The sequence below is a fragment of the Melanostigma gelatinosum genome, assembly GCF_949748355.1.
Source record: "Melanostigma gelatinosum genome assembly, chromosome: 3".
NCBI lineage: Eukaryota > Metazoa > Chordata > Actinopteri > Perciformes > Zoarcidae > Melanostigma > Melanostigma gelatinosum.
Window position 1 is genome coordinate 14240166 of NC_136636.1, and position 19410 is coordinate 14259575.

General features: G+C 43.5%; 3 protein-coding genes across 3 annotated transcripts; 1 reads left to right on the forward strand and 2 right to left on the reverse strand.

Annotated features, from left to right (window-relative positions):
• Positions 1-756: 756 nt before the first annotated feature.
• Positions 757-2336, forward strand: LOC306775231 (amphoterin-induced protein 1-like; the record flags this gene model as incomplete). The annotated part of the gene is made up of 1 exon (XM_079265544.1): positions 757-2336. One exon carries the CDS (start codon positions 757-759, stop codon positions 2275-2277), a length of 1521 nt encoding a protein of 506 aa, XP_079121670.1. The 3' UTR covers positions 2278-2336.
• A 3618-nt stretch (positions 2337-5954) lies between these two features.
• LOC306775736 (pepsin A-like) lies at positions 5955-9410 on the reverse strand (the record flags this gene model as incomplete). The annotated part of the gene is made up of 9 exons (XM_079266221.1): positions 5955-6080; positions 6296-6394; positions 6489-6633; positions 6767-6883; positions 7021-7217; positions 7649-7767; positions 8148-8265; positions 8351-8501; positions 9355-9410. 9 exons carry the CDS (start codon positions 9408-9410, stop codon positions 5955-5957), a joined length of 1128 nt encoding a protein of 375 aa, XP_079122347.1.
• Positions 9411-10940: 1530 nt separating this feature from the next.
• On the reverse strand, positions 10941-17644 carry LOC306797658 (RNA-binding protein 15-like). The gene has a single exon (XM_079297038.1). It carries the CDS (start codon positions 17544-17546, stop codon positions 14991-14993), a length of 2556 nt encoding a protein of 851 aa, XP_079153164.1. The 5' UTR covers positions 17547-17644; the 3' UTR covers positions 10941-14990.
• Positions 17645-19410: the final 1766 nt, after the last annotated feature.

Below are 19410 nucleotides of genomic sequence, written 5' to 3' on the forward strand. Positions count from 1 at the left end.
TTTCGCAAATCTAACCGACAAACAACCCCAAAGATGAGCTGAAGGCTTTGAAGCCAATTTGACATCGTGACCACAGCGTGGAATTACAACTTAGAGGTCCATCAAGTGTTGCCATTGGGCCCAAAAAGGCGTTCCCATCGACTTACTTTGCAAAAGAGACATCTGGTCCGGGGATGCAGAAGTTTCGGGTAATTTTATACCCGGCAATTACGTTTTTTGGGCTTCATGCACCACTGAGCAACTTTCATTGAAATGAACGGGGGCCCGCCTTTAATGCTGTATTCAGCTCCCTTTATACATCCAACAGCAGTCTTCAGCGTCAAAGTTCTGTGTTTGTTTGACCCATCCATCTCCCGTTTGTTCGATCCATCCATCGCTCCTGTCATAATTACTACGGTTTCTAGAGGTCCGCGGCATCTTCTTGTATCCGTATTGGTGATCGTGAATCGATGATAACGGCCTTCTGAACCTACGTAGGTGTAACAGGCTCCTTCTAACCCATATCTCTGAGGCTGACACAGCTTATATCCCCCATTCAATCAGCTGATAACATTCAAAGCAGGTGAAGAGCTTCTGAAATGCACCCCTGGGTGCATTAGAGCATGAGATGCAGTGAGCATTAGGGACAAAATATCTTTCATTTGGATCCTCTGTAAAACAGTGCTGATTTATTGATCTCATTATCCATACAGCTCCACGAATCTCCTCCGAAGACTAGAAGACATCCAGACTGCTATAGTTTATAACCCTAACACGATGGGGGGGTCACTCTGGATTTCAGAGGAAGGAGGAGCGGTGTTCAGAGGAAGGAGCTTCATCGCAGTTCTACCTCTGGCTTTATTGTTGCCAACAGTACGAGTCAGTGCCCAATTAATAGGAAGCCCTCTGGACTGCCACAAGACTTGTGTCTGTGCCAGTAACATCGTCAGCTGCTCCAAGAGTAATCTAACCAACGCTCCCATCAATCTTCCACCATATACAGCTGTTCTGGACCTTAGCTTCAACACCATCACCAGGCTACGTGCTGAGTGGACCCCAGACCCACTCAGCAGACTACACAGCCTGCTTCTTAGCCACAACGGCCTCACCTTCCTCTCCTCTGAGGCCTTTGTGAATGTGAAAGAGCTTCGATACCTGGACCTTTCCTCTAATTGCATCCGCCAGCTGGACGAGATCATTTTTGAGCAGCTAGTGCACCTGGAGGTGCTGCTGCTTTACAGCAACTGCATCTCTCAGATAGATCGCACTGCCTTCTCTGGTCTCAACAGCCTGCAGAGGCTCTACCTGAGCCACAACCAGATCTCACGCTTCCCCTTGGAGCTGGTGAAGGATCGGAGCCGTCTGGTCTCTCTTAGACTGCTGGATGTGTCCTCCAATCGAATCAAAGCCCTGCCCCTCAATGACTTTCAGGCTCTGCCCGCCTGGATCACGAATGGCCTGTACTTCCATAACAACCCTCTGCCCTGCAGCTGTGCGGTGCATGAAATGGTGGCACGCTGGTACCTCAAGGGGCTCAGCTCTGCCACAGACTTTAGGAGCAGCCACACTTGTGTCGTACCCGGCCAGCAAAAAGAGAAAATTGCCATACTGGATCTGAACAAGGTGTATTTGAACTGCAGCGAGGTCACGGCTATGGACAAAGAAGCCTTCCTGGAGCAGTTCCTATTCCTGGACTGTGACACAAGGGAGAGGAACATGACTAAGAGCTGGGTGCTACCTGGAAACATCTCATTAACTCCAGCACACAAGACTGCTTTGATGCGTCATGAAGATGGCAGTCTCCAGATTGGGCCCCTGAATGTGGAGGACTCTGGGGTCTACACCTGCTATGCCACCAGTGAATCCTTCAATGAGACACTGTATGTAACTGTAATGGTGTTTAATTCCACAGAGATTGTGGGGCTTGAGAAGCTAAAAACAGCCTACACCACCCTCATAGGATGTCTGGTCAGTTTAGTTATGGTTCTCATCTACCTCTATCTCACACCTTGCCGCTACGCTTGTTGTCCAGGTCAGGAGAAAAGTGACCCCAGCCTCCACTCTTCAACTGTTAGCATATCTCACGCACACGTGGAGACGGGGCAAGAAAGAGTGGAAGGCGGAGGCTTCGCCAACAAACACGCCTTTCTGCAACCTAAGGACCAGCTGGAGCAGAATGGGAGATTGAACCCAATCGGCGAGGAAGACGAGGAGTGGCAGGGGGACAACAGGGAGAGAAGGAGGTCTGACACAGAGTCCGTCAGCTCCGTGTGCTCCGATACCCCTATGGTGGTGTAAAAGTCAGTGGCATCGCTCGGAGGGTAAGACGGTGAGGTCTCGACCCATGTACAGAGAAATCTATGATTTGAATGTGTGCAAGATTCAAAAGTTAAAGCTTTTGTTGTCTTTCACAGCTGATGGCATGTTGACAATAAATATACTGTCAGAGTCTTGATAAAAAACTATTTAAAAACGCCACAAAACATTCTGATAATGCAGAGAAATGTGGTTAGAATAATTTGTGACCTAAAATATTTTGATGATTGCATTTATCTCAGTCGTCGCACAGGATTGCAATTGTTTGTTATGTTACTTCACTTAAATTGTCTTTTAAAAACGGCAATTAATGCTCTTAATATTTTCAATAGTGTCACTTTTACAGCAAACTGTTGGCTGCCCCTGCAAGAAATTGCTGCTCACGTAAGAATGCAAGTCCCTCAAAAGAAATAAACAAATAGTAACTCTGAGCATGAATTACAGAGAAAACAAACAGCGTGCTACTACTTAGCTACTACTTAAACTGTGGCTTTTTTATGCACTGTGGATCATGACACTACAAAGATTGGAAGTTTTAAAGATGTTGGACAAAAGTTGCTACTTGAAAGAGAAGCTATTTTTATGCAGAGCTTGCAGAGCTCACCTAATTAACACTGCAAGATGTTGAATATGTATGCTGCGTTTTACATTCCGGTTTGGTTTTGTCGGCCTTTACGGGAGATGATACTGTAAGGATTACTCTTATGCAATTTTATTTATCGATATTTTTTTCTGATTTTAGTGCGATTCAATTAATAATATGTGTGTTTGCAGTAACTGCGCTTCTGTTGGGGTACTTTCTTTTTAATAATTATTTGTATTCAAGTCCATTTCAAGTCATTTTGGATTCAGAATCATTAACCCAGCCTTTTGTGAAACATCTTACTTTTACTGTAATTCACTTTATTCCGAAATCCTAATTTCTATTACATTAAATTCAATTAGAATTGTTTCTCCATAACAATAGTTGCAGTTGGTATGCAAATATTTGGATTTCCTATTTGCAACATATCTGCTAATTCTAACCATTTGAGGTCTAATTTGCATTCATGCCATTTTTAAAGAGATCTTATTCTCATGACCTGTGGGGTCTGCAGAGATTCACAGTTGACAGCTGTCCACTGTCAGGGTAGTAGAGTTCAGCTTCTATTTTTCAGTTTGAACTGTTAATAAAAGCTTAATCATGTTCAGAAATGCCATAACCCCAATTCTAGTTTAGAACAGATACATGAAAAAAAAACACACAAATAACCCTACTTTCAGACTGCTAACATAAATGTACATCCTGTCACACTGGACTGTTAATAGCAGCCGGGAAGCACCACCCAAGGGAAACAACTGAGAGCGAGTACCATCTACTGAATGCTTTAGTGCCCAACCCTCAACAAATCAGCAAATGCCAGCCAGCCAGCCACCAGTCTCATAAACACAGTCAGAAATAGCAGCAAGAAGTGCAGCCAGCACGCCGGCCTCCTGACGCAGATAGACTGTAAATGAAAGGTAGCAGTTTTCAAACACGTCTTCTTTTGGTTACATTGCTGAAATACCTTCAAGTTGTTGATTTTAGAGGCTCGCATCATAACTAGAACAGTGTCGAACAAAAGCTTGTTCATATAAAACTAGAAATACCAGGAGATCCGTACAGATGATGTTTTCACAAACTCAAATGATAAAATGTAAACATAATTATTCATACTAATAGAATAATAACACAACACAGTAATCCCAGATGATAGATGTAGCAATGCACTGTGCATGCACTTTTATTTGGAAGGAACTGTTACTTTTATCCTGTCACTTCTCATGGTGCTTTTTCAAGACAATTTAGGTGAATCAACGCCTTAATTGAATTTGCCACTGAAAACCATCATAACAGCGTGGTTTATTAGCATTATAACGTAGCTACATCATGAGGACCTTCATTGACTTATGTCTCTCAAAAGGGGAAACATTGCTACTGTATGCTAATGTTGTACATATTTCCTTTGTCCTCTGAAAGTTACTTATAACCAAAGACTGTGTCATAGGTTAGGAATAATAACCTACTTGTTCAGTGTATAGTGTCATTAGTATGTTGAGGTTACAACTGTATTTCTTTTGGCCACACAATTTTAATATATGCAATCCTGTATAAGGACTTATTGTATTTTATTATTTGCTGCATTATATCTTGTATATTATTGTACTGTTTCTGTATTTCATAAACTACAAAAATATGTCAACAAAGAGTGAATTATCTCGTTTTATTCCTGTAAGGTGAACGTATTGAATCTGTGAAACAGAACTGCAGTCGCAGAAGTTACAGGGATAGTTTGACATTTAGGGAAACATGCTTCGTCGCTTTCTCGCCAAGAATTAGCTGAGAAGATTGATACCGAGTATGTGTGTATTTCCCAAAATACACAAACTATTCCTTAAACTCCGGAGTCTCCAGATGCGACAGAACAGATATGATGATGACCTGATTTTGAGATCTGTTTAGTATAAGATCACTTCTCAGCTGGCTTCAGTTTCTGTATCACACTAACGACACAGCCTTGTTTACTTGAGGGTGAAACGGGAGACCTCGCTGGAGCGGAAAGCGTTCACACAGGGAGTGGTATTGTAGTGCACCTGCTGCTCAGACTTACTTTCTTCTGGTGACATTCTGTGCTGCTGGCTTTTCGCCCTTATCTGGCTTGTGGGTCGAGGATCTTTTTGAGTAGAGTGAGCCCTCTGGTCTGTATTCACTCTCCTCTGTCAGGAGAGAACAGCCAGTTGGATCAGTATTACACTGGCCTCCTGATGTTTGACGTCTAATTTCGGCCTCAGATTCCAGTGAAAAAGATGTCCTCTTAATGTTGTGGTTGTAGCAAGAAGCATACTCATTATGTGGAGCATGTGACACATTTCTTTCCAGGAATGTGCAGAATCATTATTTAGCGTTCATTCTTTGAAAAGAAGTCGGTCGATGTTTTCTGACAGACGCCGCAGTGAGAAACCTCACCTGCAGCCCTGTCCATGCTCCTCATGTTACCATGTGTACCCACTATACAAGCAACACCAGCCAGGTGTGTGTAACTAGCTTGAACCATTTGGAAAATACACTGCAGCACCGCAGCAGGAAATTCTGAGTTTAAAAGTATTTCATTATCGAAATGAAAAATGGAAATAATAACTTAAATAATAGTGTTCAGGAGGTATGAGAGGGTTAATAATATGTGTGTCGGTGGACATGTTGAAATGGAAAAGAGCTGAATGACATCCCCATAAATCACAGATTATAATGACGGGCGGTCGGTTCTGTGTTTTAGAGACTGAATTCTAAGTATGATGACTCATCCTCTCCTCGGGCCACTCCCAGGAGAATCACATGAATGGTGAAGGACTCGTTGAGTTCTCCGCCATCTGGTGGCCACCAAAGCACAGCTCCATATTGGAGTAAAACATTTGGGTTGATTCTTGCCTCTGCAGAATATTCTGCGACAGCTGTACAGGCACTTCAGTCCCTGCATTCCTTCTTCACAACAAAGAGATGCTGTCTTTAAGGTCTGAAATGTAATATTTTATTAGATTCATTCACAAATATGAGTGCTAACATAGGATGGTTTGTTTTGCAGTGAATCATGGTTACGAAAATAATGCAAATTACTTTAAACTGGCCCACTCTTCACATGTATTCACACAGCCTGAGCAAAGCCCACCCTGTTGTTGCTGACGTCGAAGGCAGTGTAGAACTGCCGCATGAAGACCTCACCCAGGATCCAGGAGCCAGATGCAAACCCTGTTCTGCACCCAGACGCAGACTGAGGAGAGTGACAGAGAGCAGGACTGAAGGCAGCAGATCAGCTTAATCACCTCAGGATATCTCAACACTAGAATATTGACATAAATCTGCTGAAGCTACTCCTTGAACTGATTCAATTATTCATTTGTTAATACATGATTTACTTTACATTGATAAAGCCATTAGTTACAACTACTAACTCTTTAAGTATGCCTTAGAAAGTGGTTAAAGCACCTGTATGACGTATGCAGATGGAGGAAGAGCAAAGCTGTAGCCGTTGATGTTGAACACAACGTCTGGCAAGAGATTTGTGATAACGCAGCTCACTGTAGCCTGAGAGACAGATCAACAACATGTTGCTTTTTTTTATAACCCAGAGCAGTTTACTGAAAATTGTAATATAATACAAAACAATAGAAACACTCACATCACCATTCGGATTTGAGGAGGCTCCCAACCAACCGTTGATGTTGTTAATATCTTTGTCAGGGCCAATGATAAGAGAAGTACCGGAGTCCACTGATGCTGCACAACTCCCGGAACATGCAACGGTGTTCCCGTAGATGGTGATGCTGCAACATGAAGGATCGAAACAAATGCATCCGTTACATACGTCAAAGGCAAGAGGAAGACCTCCAAATAAAGTTAATTGCGATGTGGCCATGTTGTTTAAAACACGACATTTAAACCGGAAAAGGATGCTACCTTTGTATTTGGATGTTCCAGTAGTTAGTGGCCTTATACAGAGGGATCCAATTCATGGTTCCAGTGTAATATGAGGAATCCATTCCTCCCAGAATCAACATACTGCCCTCTGCAGAACTAGTGGCACAGAGATTTTCTTTTAAGGAAATGAGCACTGCACTGTTCATGAAAACACCATCCAGCACAAGGAAAACAGTTTGTAGATTTGCAGCATTTTTGTTATTTCTCTGCTCGTGACTCAAATGAGACCTCACCCGCTCATGTACATGGAGAAGGTGTTTTGGGGGATTTTGCCCTGGTTCCATAAGTTGTTGAATAAAGGTGTGCCTCCCGCATGGGACAAACCAGGGAAGGCCAAACCAAGAATCCCATCCCAGGGCACAAATTCCAGGAAATCTGACTCTGTTTCAGTGAGGCCGAAGATCTGGTGGTCCACGTAGAGGTTGCTTATCTGATTAGGAAGTGCAAGTTGTCGAGTGTTATAGGAAACAGATCACGCACTGCATGGTACGTGTACATGGTGTATGTCAGCAGCAGTGGTGGAAGAAGTCCTCAGATCCTTTACTTTAGTAAGTGCTGATATATTAATTATAAGAGTTTTGACAATTACTTTAATGAAACCATGTGACAAGTTTAGACCGACGCATAGCAACTCGTAGACGTCTCAAACGTGTCGCGGAGCATCAACTACAAACTGCTTTTTCACACGCCAAAAAGTAATTTTCATGTCAAATATGAATCTGTAAAGTAACTTGTAATTGTAGCTCTCCAACATATATAGTGCAGTAAAAAGCACAATATTTGAGTAAAAGTATATTTGAGTGACTTTCCACCACTGGTCAGCAGTTGGTAAAGAATGCAATGTGAATGTTTTATCCTCACCTTTATGAGTTCATACCCAGTATTCCCTGATACATATCCACTGTAATACGAGATGGTGAATGTCTTCGTGCCGGCCTGAAAAGTGGAGGATGCCGAGCTGTTGAACCTTGAATGTTTGTCTGGTGACAGAGAGTTCATCTCATTACTCATTGCTTCATACACAAAGACATCTTCTGTTACAAAGACTTCAGAGTGTGCACATACTGTCAATTCAGAACATATAGTAAGAAGTGTAGGGCTGCAACTAACATGTATTTTCATTTAAGATGAATCCTTTTGTTTCAAGAAAATGCCCCAAAAATAATAAAAGAGTGCAATATAATATCCCCGAGCCTGAAGTGACATATTTGAATTGTTTCTCTGAACCGACCAATAGAACAAAGGTTTTAGAGTTTACTGTTATATACAACAAAAAGAAAACATCTGAAACAATTAATTGATTTGGTGGTTTCTTACAAGATCATGACTATGTTAAATGATGTTGCATCATTAAACTCACCACAAGCAGAGCTGGTGCAGGTCATAGAGGGAACCCACAGGTCGGAGGAACCGGTGTCAAAGAGAACCTTAAAGATCTGAGGTGGAGTCCCGATACCAATCTCTCCATAGTATGTTGTCTTTGCCCAAAATAGGATTGTCTGGTTAGTTCATGTATTTCATGATTGCACCGGGCAGAGCACACAGTGGTTACGTGCTACTCACATCTGGGTCGAAGGTCATGGGCACCACACTCTGCTCCTTCGTGGGGAGAAACTTTGCTGCCGGGTTGTATGGAAACGTCCTCCTGTGCTCTTCGAACAGGCCTCTCTCCTCCAGCTGCTGCCTGGCTGACTTCCCTCGCATCAGGGGAATCCTGAACAGTTCAACAGTTATCTGGACGCACACTCACAAACATAGTTTGAGAATATGTCAGACCTCACAACTTATCCTGAAAAGGAGTTTCAGCCTGAGTGATTTAGGGAAGGGAAAATAAACAAAAGAGTTCTGAGCTAGAAAGGGTCAAGAGTTTGTCTCGGAGGGGTGGGCGGATCATAAATGCTACATTTATGAAATGCTTTTATCCAAAGCAATTTAACTTTGTCTCTCATTCACACAACAATGGCAGCAATGCAGACAGGCGCAGTAACAATAACTAATACTAATTAATGCAGTAACTAATTCAGCATATGGACCAAGTCAGTGTCACATGATGAAAAAAATGAATCAAGTCAAAGCTTGTTGCCTGATCATTCTCATCTTAAAATTGTTGTTTTAATGTGTATCCAAAATGATTGTAACACCACAATATGAATTCTGCTTTAGGTTGTTTTTAAAGTATTATTTATGTCTTAATTTGTGTGAATGCATTTCTTTTCAAAATCTTAAACCTTTATAAGGGCCATCAACGAAGTGAAAAAATTCTTCTCGTAGAATAAAATCACTCAGTTCTATTTTTAAGACTTTTCAGTTTAATTGGACCTCTAAATTGTCTTAAATTCCTCGCAAAGTTTACCAGGATTTCATTACTTCATATCAAATTAAAAATATTCTTTAAATACATCTTCGTGAGCATCATCACTCTATTCTGTTGTAATTTGCTCTGAATTTCACCACTAACTCTGACATTTTACATCTATTGACATTGAAAATCACGTTCAGCGACAACACTCAAAAATATGGTAAATAGCTTGTTTTCATTTTAAGTGAAAGTTTGTTGTATATCGTACCTGATAATCCCCTGTGAGACAGCCAAGAAGGCCAGTAAAACAAAGGCAGACTTCATTATTTCTAAAGCGGCCCAATGAAGAGCTCACAGAGGTGCATGTTGTTTATATATGGAGGTCAAACTCAACTCCTCCTTCGTACAGGAACACTCAAAACAGCCGAACTGATAGGAAACCACCTTCCAGAGGGCTGAATACGTGAATTCAGATAAAGGAAACAATCGGAGCACTTTCATCCCAATGCCTTTTAATCTAATGTCAATCAATTTAGCGTTATGCAAATAATATAAGTTTACTCAGTTCTTTATTCACAGTAAACTTGGACCAGAAATCCACATTAAAAGTCAACACACTCAGCTGAAATTAAATAAACAGTTACGTGTTTGTTGAATGGGTTTCACCTTTTCCATTGACTGTTTCTGTTAATAATTACAATTAAGATCATATTATTTTTTAAAAGACAACTAAACTCAAATAGTTTAATGAAGCTGAAGGTTTGTTTTCATCAGTGAGGTTTAAACACACAAATACACATAAATACTGTGTATATATATTATTTGGCAAACAAAGCTTAGATACGCTACATAAATATGGTGAAGAGTTATAGATGAAAACATCTATTATATTTACAGGCCTGTCTTAAACCAACGTGTATAAACCTCAGTGATGAAAACAAACCTTCAGCATCATGAAACTACGTGATTCGGTCGTCTGTTAGTCTGTGTGATGAAAGGGAAGTCCGGCTCTGTGTTTTAGTTTTCGGTGGTGGAGAAACGGGTTTGTTTGGAGCAAAGTGCTGCAGGAAAGATAAAGCTGATTGAACAAAAAAGGTTTACGTGCGTCAGGCTTTAAGGTGGCATCAAGCTTACGTTAGCACACAGAGGGTTGAAACATGCGTCCTTCATTTGATATGATCAACTAAAAGAAGGTTTCATTCAGCACCTTCTCTCAGAGTCACAAGTGTGTTCTATAAGTGGGGAGACTGGAGCGCTTTGAACTTTCCCAGACGGCGTTCTGAATGAGTTTCTGTTGACTTTTCTCATCTACTGTGTGCACTTACAGAAAGAAATGTAAACTGTTATTGAATAGAGAAAGTGTAAAGGTCCCTCTGCGTCATGATGGGCTGTCACATCGAGGAGCGTTTCAAGCATTAATGGCTTTTAAAGGATAAAGAGTAAATCCCTGTGGACCAAATGTTAGACATTAGTGGGAAATAAGTTTAACATTTAATAATAAAATTCATCAGCTGTCAACCATTAATCAACCGGATAAGCTTATCGCATTACTTTGAAAAAGGAACAGATCGTGTATCCCCCCCCCCCCCCCCCAACAGCACGTCTTGTGTTCATGTGCTCTGATAGTTTAACTTTGCCCTCTAGAGGACTGACAGGCTAACATAAGACAAGAAAATGAAGACAGACGTCAGAATGTGTTTCAAGAAAAGCTTCTTTTATTCAAGTACAAATGCAGTTTACATGATTACAATAGAATACCAACAGGTTCAATTTGAGAAGTGTACATTTTAAAACATTTAAATTGTACTCACCGAGGCATCGTTCCTCTTGTCTGACGAGGTCCTTGAGTTAGACTCTTAACTTGAGAGTTCACGAAAGCTGCACAGAGCTCCTTCAGTCACACTGCAGGTAATTAAGAGTCTTTTCAGAGTTTCCTCCTTTCTTGTCTCCAGACTGAGGTGACGACGTGAAATACTCAACATTTTAATTATGAACAGATCAGATTAGTAAGAAAAACGTTTAGGTGCTGGTGGAAAAAAAAGAGAAAAGAAATAAAAGAGTGAAGGAAAAAGTAGCAACATCATGTTGTATTCACCATCACGTGATCATCTTTGGGGTAGCTCGACATTTTGGGTGTATATCACACACAGAGCACATTTCATAAGAGATTTGTTTGAAAGTGCTCAAATTCTAGAAGGTGTACATCATTTTGACAATGCAGGCTAATAATACACAGTAAATACACCATCGGTTGTTAGTCTGTGGTATGTTTTAGACCCGTTCAGACTCGTTCATTGGCAGCTTTCATGTATAAAACAAGAAAGTCCTTCAGGTTGTTGTGGCTGAAGATAAAATCAGGGGCGGGGCACAGAACAGAGAAGCAGGCGCCGACTGTGTTCACTCCACCTTGTACAGCTCGCAGGTTAACTACAGATAAAGCATGACGTCACTAACTTCCACCGTCTCACTGACCTTTACTGCCCTGGTTTCACTTATCTCGTCCCGACTTCAGTGTTAGCTCTCCGGCTTCTAGTTACTGTTCTCATGTGATTAAAGGTCATCGAAACCTATCTGACCACAAAGCTTTTACATCTTTTTCTATTAATTCATTCTCATAACTTTAAATAGCTGAACTTAAACTACTTCTTCCTCACTAGTGCAGCTTTCCTCTGGTCTCTCGTGTCTACACGTTTCCTTGTGTTGCTACTTATTGACATTCAGCTGTGACCAGTGGTGGAAGGTCACATTTCATATCAGAGAGATATAGTTACTGATAATACAAAACATACGACTCCCTCATAAAATATACTGCGGGCCTCAATATTTAGATAAAGCATCAAAGTACTTCTTCCACCACTGACTAGGCCTGGATATGTGACCAACGCTGCAAAATCATTTGTAATTTGACAAACAGAAGTGTCAGAAAATATACAAATATACGAAGTCCTAAGTCGACCCTCATCAGCACTGACTTACAGGACATCTGCTTAAACTAAGACCTCAAAAATGTTGCTGTCCCAACAAAAGCAGTGCATTGTGGGTATTAGTTTGGTATGTATTTCAGGGACATTCATTTAAAAAGGGCCTGGGTGTGTTTGCAGTAGTCTTGCACATTGAATACGTACCCAGGTCAGTAGCTGAGGTCATCTTGATACTTTACCTGTGCAGCAGGAGCAGGTCCAGCAGGTGAGACTCAAACCTTTTACAGCACCAGAACCTTGGATCCCGGCCGCGGCACCGCGTGGATACTCGGAGTTGCTCAGCTTCCTCTTCCTCTTGCTTGGAGATGAAGCTGCGACGAGCAGGAACATTCTTGATGATAAACGTCCTGACTCAATGATTTCAGGACACTCTTCCCTTTGCTTTCATATGCAGTTAAGTGTGTTAATCAGATCAACATATCAACAAATTATTTTGAATCCCTTGCACGGGACTTTGGCCAGCTTTTCTCCTCAGTTGCGTTTCCTCTTCTCCGGCACTGGATGAGATGCGACGTCTGGCCCTAGCACAGAGATCTTCTTCAAAACTCCAATGCAAGAACAACAAGCAACTAGACAAATGAACTCTACTCCATCCTTGAGCGGCTGCAGACGCTCAAACAATACTCTGTGCTGCTGGAGCCGGATCAGGACGCAGACCGAGGGCCTTCGAGCGCCGCCGTGCTTCCACCGAGAGGCTTGTCGCATCGTGATTTTGGCGAAACATGGCGAGCGACAAACCAGATGGTTTCTCAGCCCAACCTCCAGACAAACGGGCCAGAGGAGACCGAGGAATGAGCCACATATCTGAAGAGAGAGAGTGACTCTGGATTTGCCTTTGCAGAAGGACTGAAAAAAAAAAAAGCATTCTAGTGTGGCCAATTTCACTTTGAATGAAGCTCCTCACAAAGAAGTCATTCAAGAAATGATGATCAACAAAATGAAAACTCAGAAGCGAGAGGCTGACCTCCCATTGCTTCTCTCCTTTCTGAGGGACGGCTCCTGCTGTCAAAGTGATAAAGCCTTTAGAGTTTGATAGACAATTCCAAGAACAGAAAAGGTCACAAAAGTCGTCTTCCAAGGCAGTCGTGTTTCCCACGAAAGAGTAAATTTATTGAGACAAAATCTATCAAGTGCTTGTTGCACTTTGACAGTTAGGTATACTTCTTAGGCCCGTGAGCACTGATGTTCTCCATTTCTCTTTCCAGATATCCTGAGTATACAGCACAAATCATTTCTGTTCTCCATTTGAAACACAGTACTCAAATCAAAAGCAGGAAAAACAATTAACAGTCCTGTCAGAGGGAGGCGGGGCTAAGGCCACTAGAGATTGGTCTTCTCTCCTCTCATTCGTTCAGAAGTCCACTGAGAGAAGAGCAACATGTTCTACGTCTGAACTCCTGATCAGTCATGAGAGATGTGCAGGAATAAACCTAAATAGAGCCTTTTAATTTATAGGTTATATCATCGTCATAAACAGTACATACTTTGCTGGGGTAGTAATTGTTATTAATGGATTATAACATAAGAAGAGAAGAATGAATTTGATCAACCAATTCCTGTTCAACTAAATTGAATATGATGCCAATAAAAGCACAATATAAAAAGGGGTGGATGCAGAAGCAACCCTGTATAATGTGATAAGAAATACAATATATCATCTCTGCACAGCTCGATGAGTCAGTTGATACTTTATCTGCAACATTTATGATAATTGGTTAATCAATCAGTTATCTGTTGATATATCTGAGTTTTGGACAGTTGGTTGGACAATAAAATACTATTAGAAGACATTAAAACATCACCCTTTTTATAGACCAAGTAATAATCCAATTAACCAAGAAAAGAACCAGTAGCTTATTCAATAATGAAAATAACCATCAGTTCCAGCGCTAAATATTAGTTTATGATGCAATGCAGTTCAATAGCACACCTTGGGATCAGAAATGAACATAGAGCTTAAAATCGGCTCTCTAAATAAAATTTGAACCAAAGCTAAACATAATTAGCTTCATACGGGCAGTGCTCTTTGCAAGGTTGTTGTGTTGAACTGCATTCTGATGTACAGGTGACTGCTGCGTGTGTCCACCCCGACATACATCTACCAATGTTGAGTGGAACCTTCACCTTATGTCACATAGACCTCCAGATGTGGCTCAGACAGGAGCATTGATATTAATGTAATCTATTGTACTAAAACCCGTAATGCTGACTTTTAACACAATGTATTTCCACAATTGTCTTTAGCTTTAAGCACAACTGGCCAAAAGTGCCAAAAATAGAAAAGCTGTTATATAATGACACGTTGAATCAAAACGTTTACTTGGTCAACAAAAAAGTAATACAGATGCACATCTGGAGTAATCCTATTAATGAGCAATAGTAAAGCTTTAGCGCAAATGGATATACATCCTAAATCATATGCACGAGTTTCATTTTTTCAAAGGCTGACTGCACAAACATTATAGCACTAGAAATGTGTCGAAACTGGCCGGTTAAATCCATGTGGATTACAGATTAATTTAAAGCAAAATACTCATTGCATTGTATGAAATCATATTGTGTTTCTATTTAAATGAGATATGGCAAAAATATAGCATTGATTCCCAGAACTGTAGCTTCCTCTGAATTACTTTAGCGGAGTACCCTTCAAGTAATGTACATTAATCTGATAACTAAAGAGCAGAAAGTAGCGTGTCGCCTGAATTAATAATGAAATTCATCAACTCATCAAAACATTTGAAATTCAACGTGCCTTTCAACTCCAGAAACCTTCAACAGGACAAGATACAAGCTACCATGCAGGTTAGGGAATATAAAGTTATCATTAATCATCATTTCCTGTTATTACTTCTCCCTGTTTTTACAACTCACAGTTTAACAGTTCATGTGTGAAAAGAGACATTTAGATTTATTTTTTTTTCCATCATGACGCTCCTCTGATAATGACCATCACCATGTAGTCATCATCTGATTTGGCAAAGGCTTTGGCGGAGGCATCCACAAACTGCTGTGAGAATTCACACGGGGGGAAAGCGTGCAGGACTCCTCCGTGGTCCTTGCCACGGCTACCCCCCACAGGGAGGCTGATGATGCCGGCGGCCTCCTTCTGCTTCAGGTAGGACACCAGGTTCTTCAGAGGTCTCTCCGCCGAGCTGTTGTCATCCTGGATCCCTCCGTCTTCACATTTCCCGGGCACGGCTAGAAGGATGGCGTATCCACTGGAGCCGGCAGCTTTGATGCGACGTGAAACTTCATCTATCTTGGGTTGGTCGAGGCGCAGGCGCTGGCTGATCTTCAGCTGGGACGCTTGACCCCCTGTGGAGCCCTGCTGCAGCAGACCAGTAGCCACCGCCAGGTCCCCCTCCAGCAGGTGCAGGGATGTGGGAAAGCTGCTGTTCTTCAGCAGGAGGACGCCCTGCCAGACCTGACTCAGCTTTTGTCCTCCAGCTGCCGGCTTTGACTGCTGTCCAGACTTGGAGGAATAAGAGGAGGGAAGATTTTCTAAGCGATCCTCCTTCTTAGCTGGGCTCTTGGATGAGTCACTTGCTTTGAGTTTGCGGTCCTTCTCTGAGCAGGAGCCTGGCGCAGCCGGGCTAAGCGTTTTTCGCCTCTTGTCTCCAAAGCCAGTGTTCTGGCGCTCTCTGGCGGGAGAGTTTCTACCAGAGCGAGACAGGCGTTCGGGGTCAGTGTGGCGTCCCACATCTCGGTTACCCCCTCCAGGACTGCTCTCTAATGAGTTGCCATGACGGCGCAGACCAAAGGCGATGTTGTCGGGTAACTGCTCCAGCCGACCGCCATCATCCAAATGTCTCCTTTTGCGGTCTAGATCTCTGCCTTGTAAATCACGCTCTATGGGCCAGGCCTCATGGGGACGCCTCTCAAGACGATCTATGGGATCAAAGCCGGCTCCTCGCATCCTGTCGTGGACGCCCAAGCCGGACCAGTCAGGACCGGTGTACGGGCCCCTGTCTCTGAAGCGAGCAGGAAGTGGAGGAGACCTGTCCCTCACTCTCACTGAGTCTGTAAGGCGGTGGGCAAAGGGCTCAGGAACAAAGTCATAGTGCGGCAGGGGGAGCGGGAGCTGCACGTACTGCTGCTGCTGCTGCTGCTGGTAGCGTTGCTCTGTATCCGCAAAATCTACTCTTAGTCTCCTGTCGGGGCCACCGAGAGGGAAGCCTCTCATGTGAGTACATGCAGCCTGAGCAGCATCCAAACTCTCATACTGGATGTAAGCCCAAACTTCACCTTTCCTGTAGTCTATAGTCCTGATGGTACCAAAGCGGTCAAACTCCTTGGCTAGTGCAGCGAGCGGAACCCAGGGTCCGAGGCCCCCCACCCACAGTCTGGTCGTGGGTGTGGGTTTACCGTAGCCAATTTTAATTGGGTTGTGGCCCACCACTTTCCCTGACATCGCTACTTTGGCACGATGAGCCATGTCAAGGTTCTCAAACTTGATGAATCCGTAGGTGTTACCCTGGCCTCTCACTGCCCGCTTTATATCCACTTCTGTTATCATCCCAAACCTGTCAAACGCCCTCCGCAGGTCGCTCTCCGTCACACCGATGTCCAGATTTCCCAGAAACAAAGTCCTGTTTGCTCTATGGTCATCCTCAGGGGTCATCACGTCCTCCTCACGGAAAACAGCACACTCAGGGATGAACAGGGGTCTATTATTCCTGGCATCGTACACTGAAAAATCTCTGTCTCTTTCCAGATCTCTGACGTGTGTAGGTGGTGGTGGTGGAGGAGGAGGAGGAGGAGGAGGAGGAGCAGGGAGACGGCCCAGAGCCAGCTGCTGTAGACGGTAGTCTCTGAATCCCATACCAGTGGGAGAAAGGTTCCTCTGAGAGTGGGGATGCCTCTGTCCTGGAGCGAAACTGTCTTTAGAAACAGGGGAGCGGCTCCTGAGTCTGTTCGTGTAAACAGTCTCTATCTTCAGAGGCCGGTCGTACAGCACCAGCTTGCCGCGTGCGTGTTTGGCTGACCGCGCGTCATCCGGCCTCCTGAAGTTGACATACGCCACCCTGTCGTCGTTTTCTCGACATATTTTCACACTGACGTCCCCAAATCTCTTAAACTCGTGGAACAACCCATCCTCTATCTCCTCCTCGTTCAGCTGGTTGCCCAGTTCACTTATTTTCAGAGTCTTGTACTCGTTTTCGGGGGTTGACGGAGGCCGCGGTTCGCTGCGTGAAGCAGTCCTGGATGTTTCCGCGTCGACTTCAGCGCCTCCGTACGGCTTGTTCCCCGAAACAACTCCGTAGTCGTAACCGCTACTAGTCCGAGTGGTTGAGTTATGTCCATCTGAATCCCTCATGTCTCTTTTCTCGCTGTGTAAACTTCTCCTGGATGCAGCGCCGTTGCCGTTGTTGCTACCAACCGTCGACAGAGCTCCGCTCTTCTTGCTTCCTCCTCGGTCTCTGCCGTCATCTGGCGCCCGAGAGCGTTTCTTCACCGGCGACCGCTCTTTTCCCTTCATCTCCAAAACAAAGCCGATAATCCGCAGTCTACACGCTTACTTAGTTTAATCTCCCCTCTGTCACTCAAACACGAACGTACTGGTCTTAATTTACGGGGTTTCCACTACACTTTCAAGCTAGCGACATAACCGCCATGTTGGACTACTTTGCACTACTGTACAGGAAGTCCCGCCTACGCGCCTGTAGAAGAAGGTGATTGGCTGAGCGGGTTAGACACACGCGAGAACAGGATGTCTGCTCGCCTATCATAAACATGGGTGCGGCTCTGCTCTGGGGGGCAGAGTGTGCAGTCCCTGAAGGCAGAGTTGAATAATTGGTCTGTCAAAGTATTTGTACAGGGTGCATTGTGACCTTGACGTAAGGTCTGTTATTGAGTAATACATGACAGGAAAACAACACTTCGTTGGAGGAGAGCTAGACAGTTACTCTATACAGTGTTGAGATAAAACTCATGTTGAGGAGAAAACTCAGGTTGAACAGACTTAGGTCGAGGCGTTTAGCTCAATTCAAGCAATAAGGTTTATTTGTAACAGAAGTATTATGTCCAGCAGTTAAACGTGCACGGACCTAGAAAAGTTCACTCTGTAGGAGCGAATGAAAAGCTAAAAGGCGCTTAGACAGAGTGCGCGAGCCGTGAATAGGTTCTTCGGATGGAAGCCTATTGGTTGAATACAAAGTAGGAGGCGGATCTGTTTCTATCTTACAGACAGCCTGTTGGACCACTGGGCATCTCCGCCCACACTGGCTCACGTCCGGGACCCGCCTTCTTTGGAACGTCAGTGTGTGTGAAATGTTGATGTAACAGCATATTGTTATGTTCGGCCGACTAGATAAGCTAGGCGCTAGATATGCTAGGGTGCCTCTTTCTATCTCTAAAATGGAGCAGGCAGTTGAAACTAGTTATCTGTAAGACTATGTGACATTTAACTGGGGCAAAGGCTATCCTTCAGAGTTCTAGTATTTTCCACTTTGTTCAGGCGAGCGCTAGAGTGCCCCTCCTGGAGATTTTGACCTTCTTGCACTAGAACTCACATATCCGCGTATAAGCTGTGTTTAACATTGAATGAATGTATATTTTATTTACAAATCCCCCTTTTCACACCTGCTTGGTGTGAATTCTATGTTTTGGAACGACTCATTCAATGGCTGTAACTCGATGTTTAGGTCCCTATCATCCGAATCGTCTGGATCGGAAGCTGGTGGGGTGCTATGTCTAGTTCGGGTGTGTGTCTGATTCGGGGATGGAGAGGGAAAAGGGGCAGTTGAATTAGATGGGTGCTGGTGTGTCTGATACTTGGTTTCTAATCCCCAGATCAGTAAGGCAACTAGTATGCCCATACCCACCCCAGTATAGTTTTCTTCCCACATCCCACCCCTTTCCAGGTGAAGCGCTGCCGACCTCAGTCGGCGGGGTTTGCATAAGGGTCCCCTAGACAGCGTCTAAGTTCCCGATGCATTTTCCAAATCAGTACGAATTTCTCCCAGTGTTCTGGTTGGTACCGGTGCTGGGACACAGTGTGTCAGGTGGTGCCAAGGGGCGCCTGATTTGCCCTTGACCTGGACCGAGTGTGAAGTAGGACCTATCTATGTCTTTGCATTTTCTGGGGTGGACCAGGCCTAAGTAGTACATAGTACGTGTGTCTGTTCCATAGACTGTATAGAGGTCTGTAATGGACAGAATAAGATGCATGCATAATTCAAATGTGTTGTGGAACTCTTGATCTTTACATCTAGTGCATTAAAGCGTTCAGTAAACCCCTCTTATTGTACATTATACGTACTTTGTCTGCAGTAGTTATCCACAACACTGTATTATCCATGCAAATGGGAGTGTTAATACTGTGTGGCTTTAGTTACTATGGG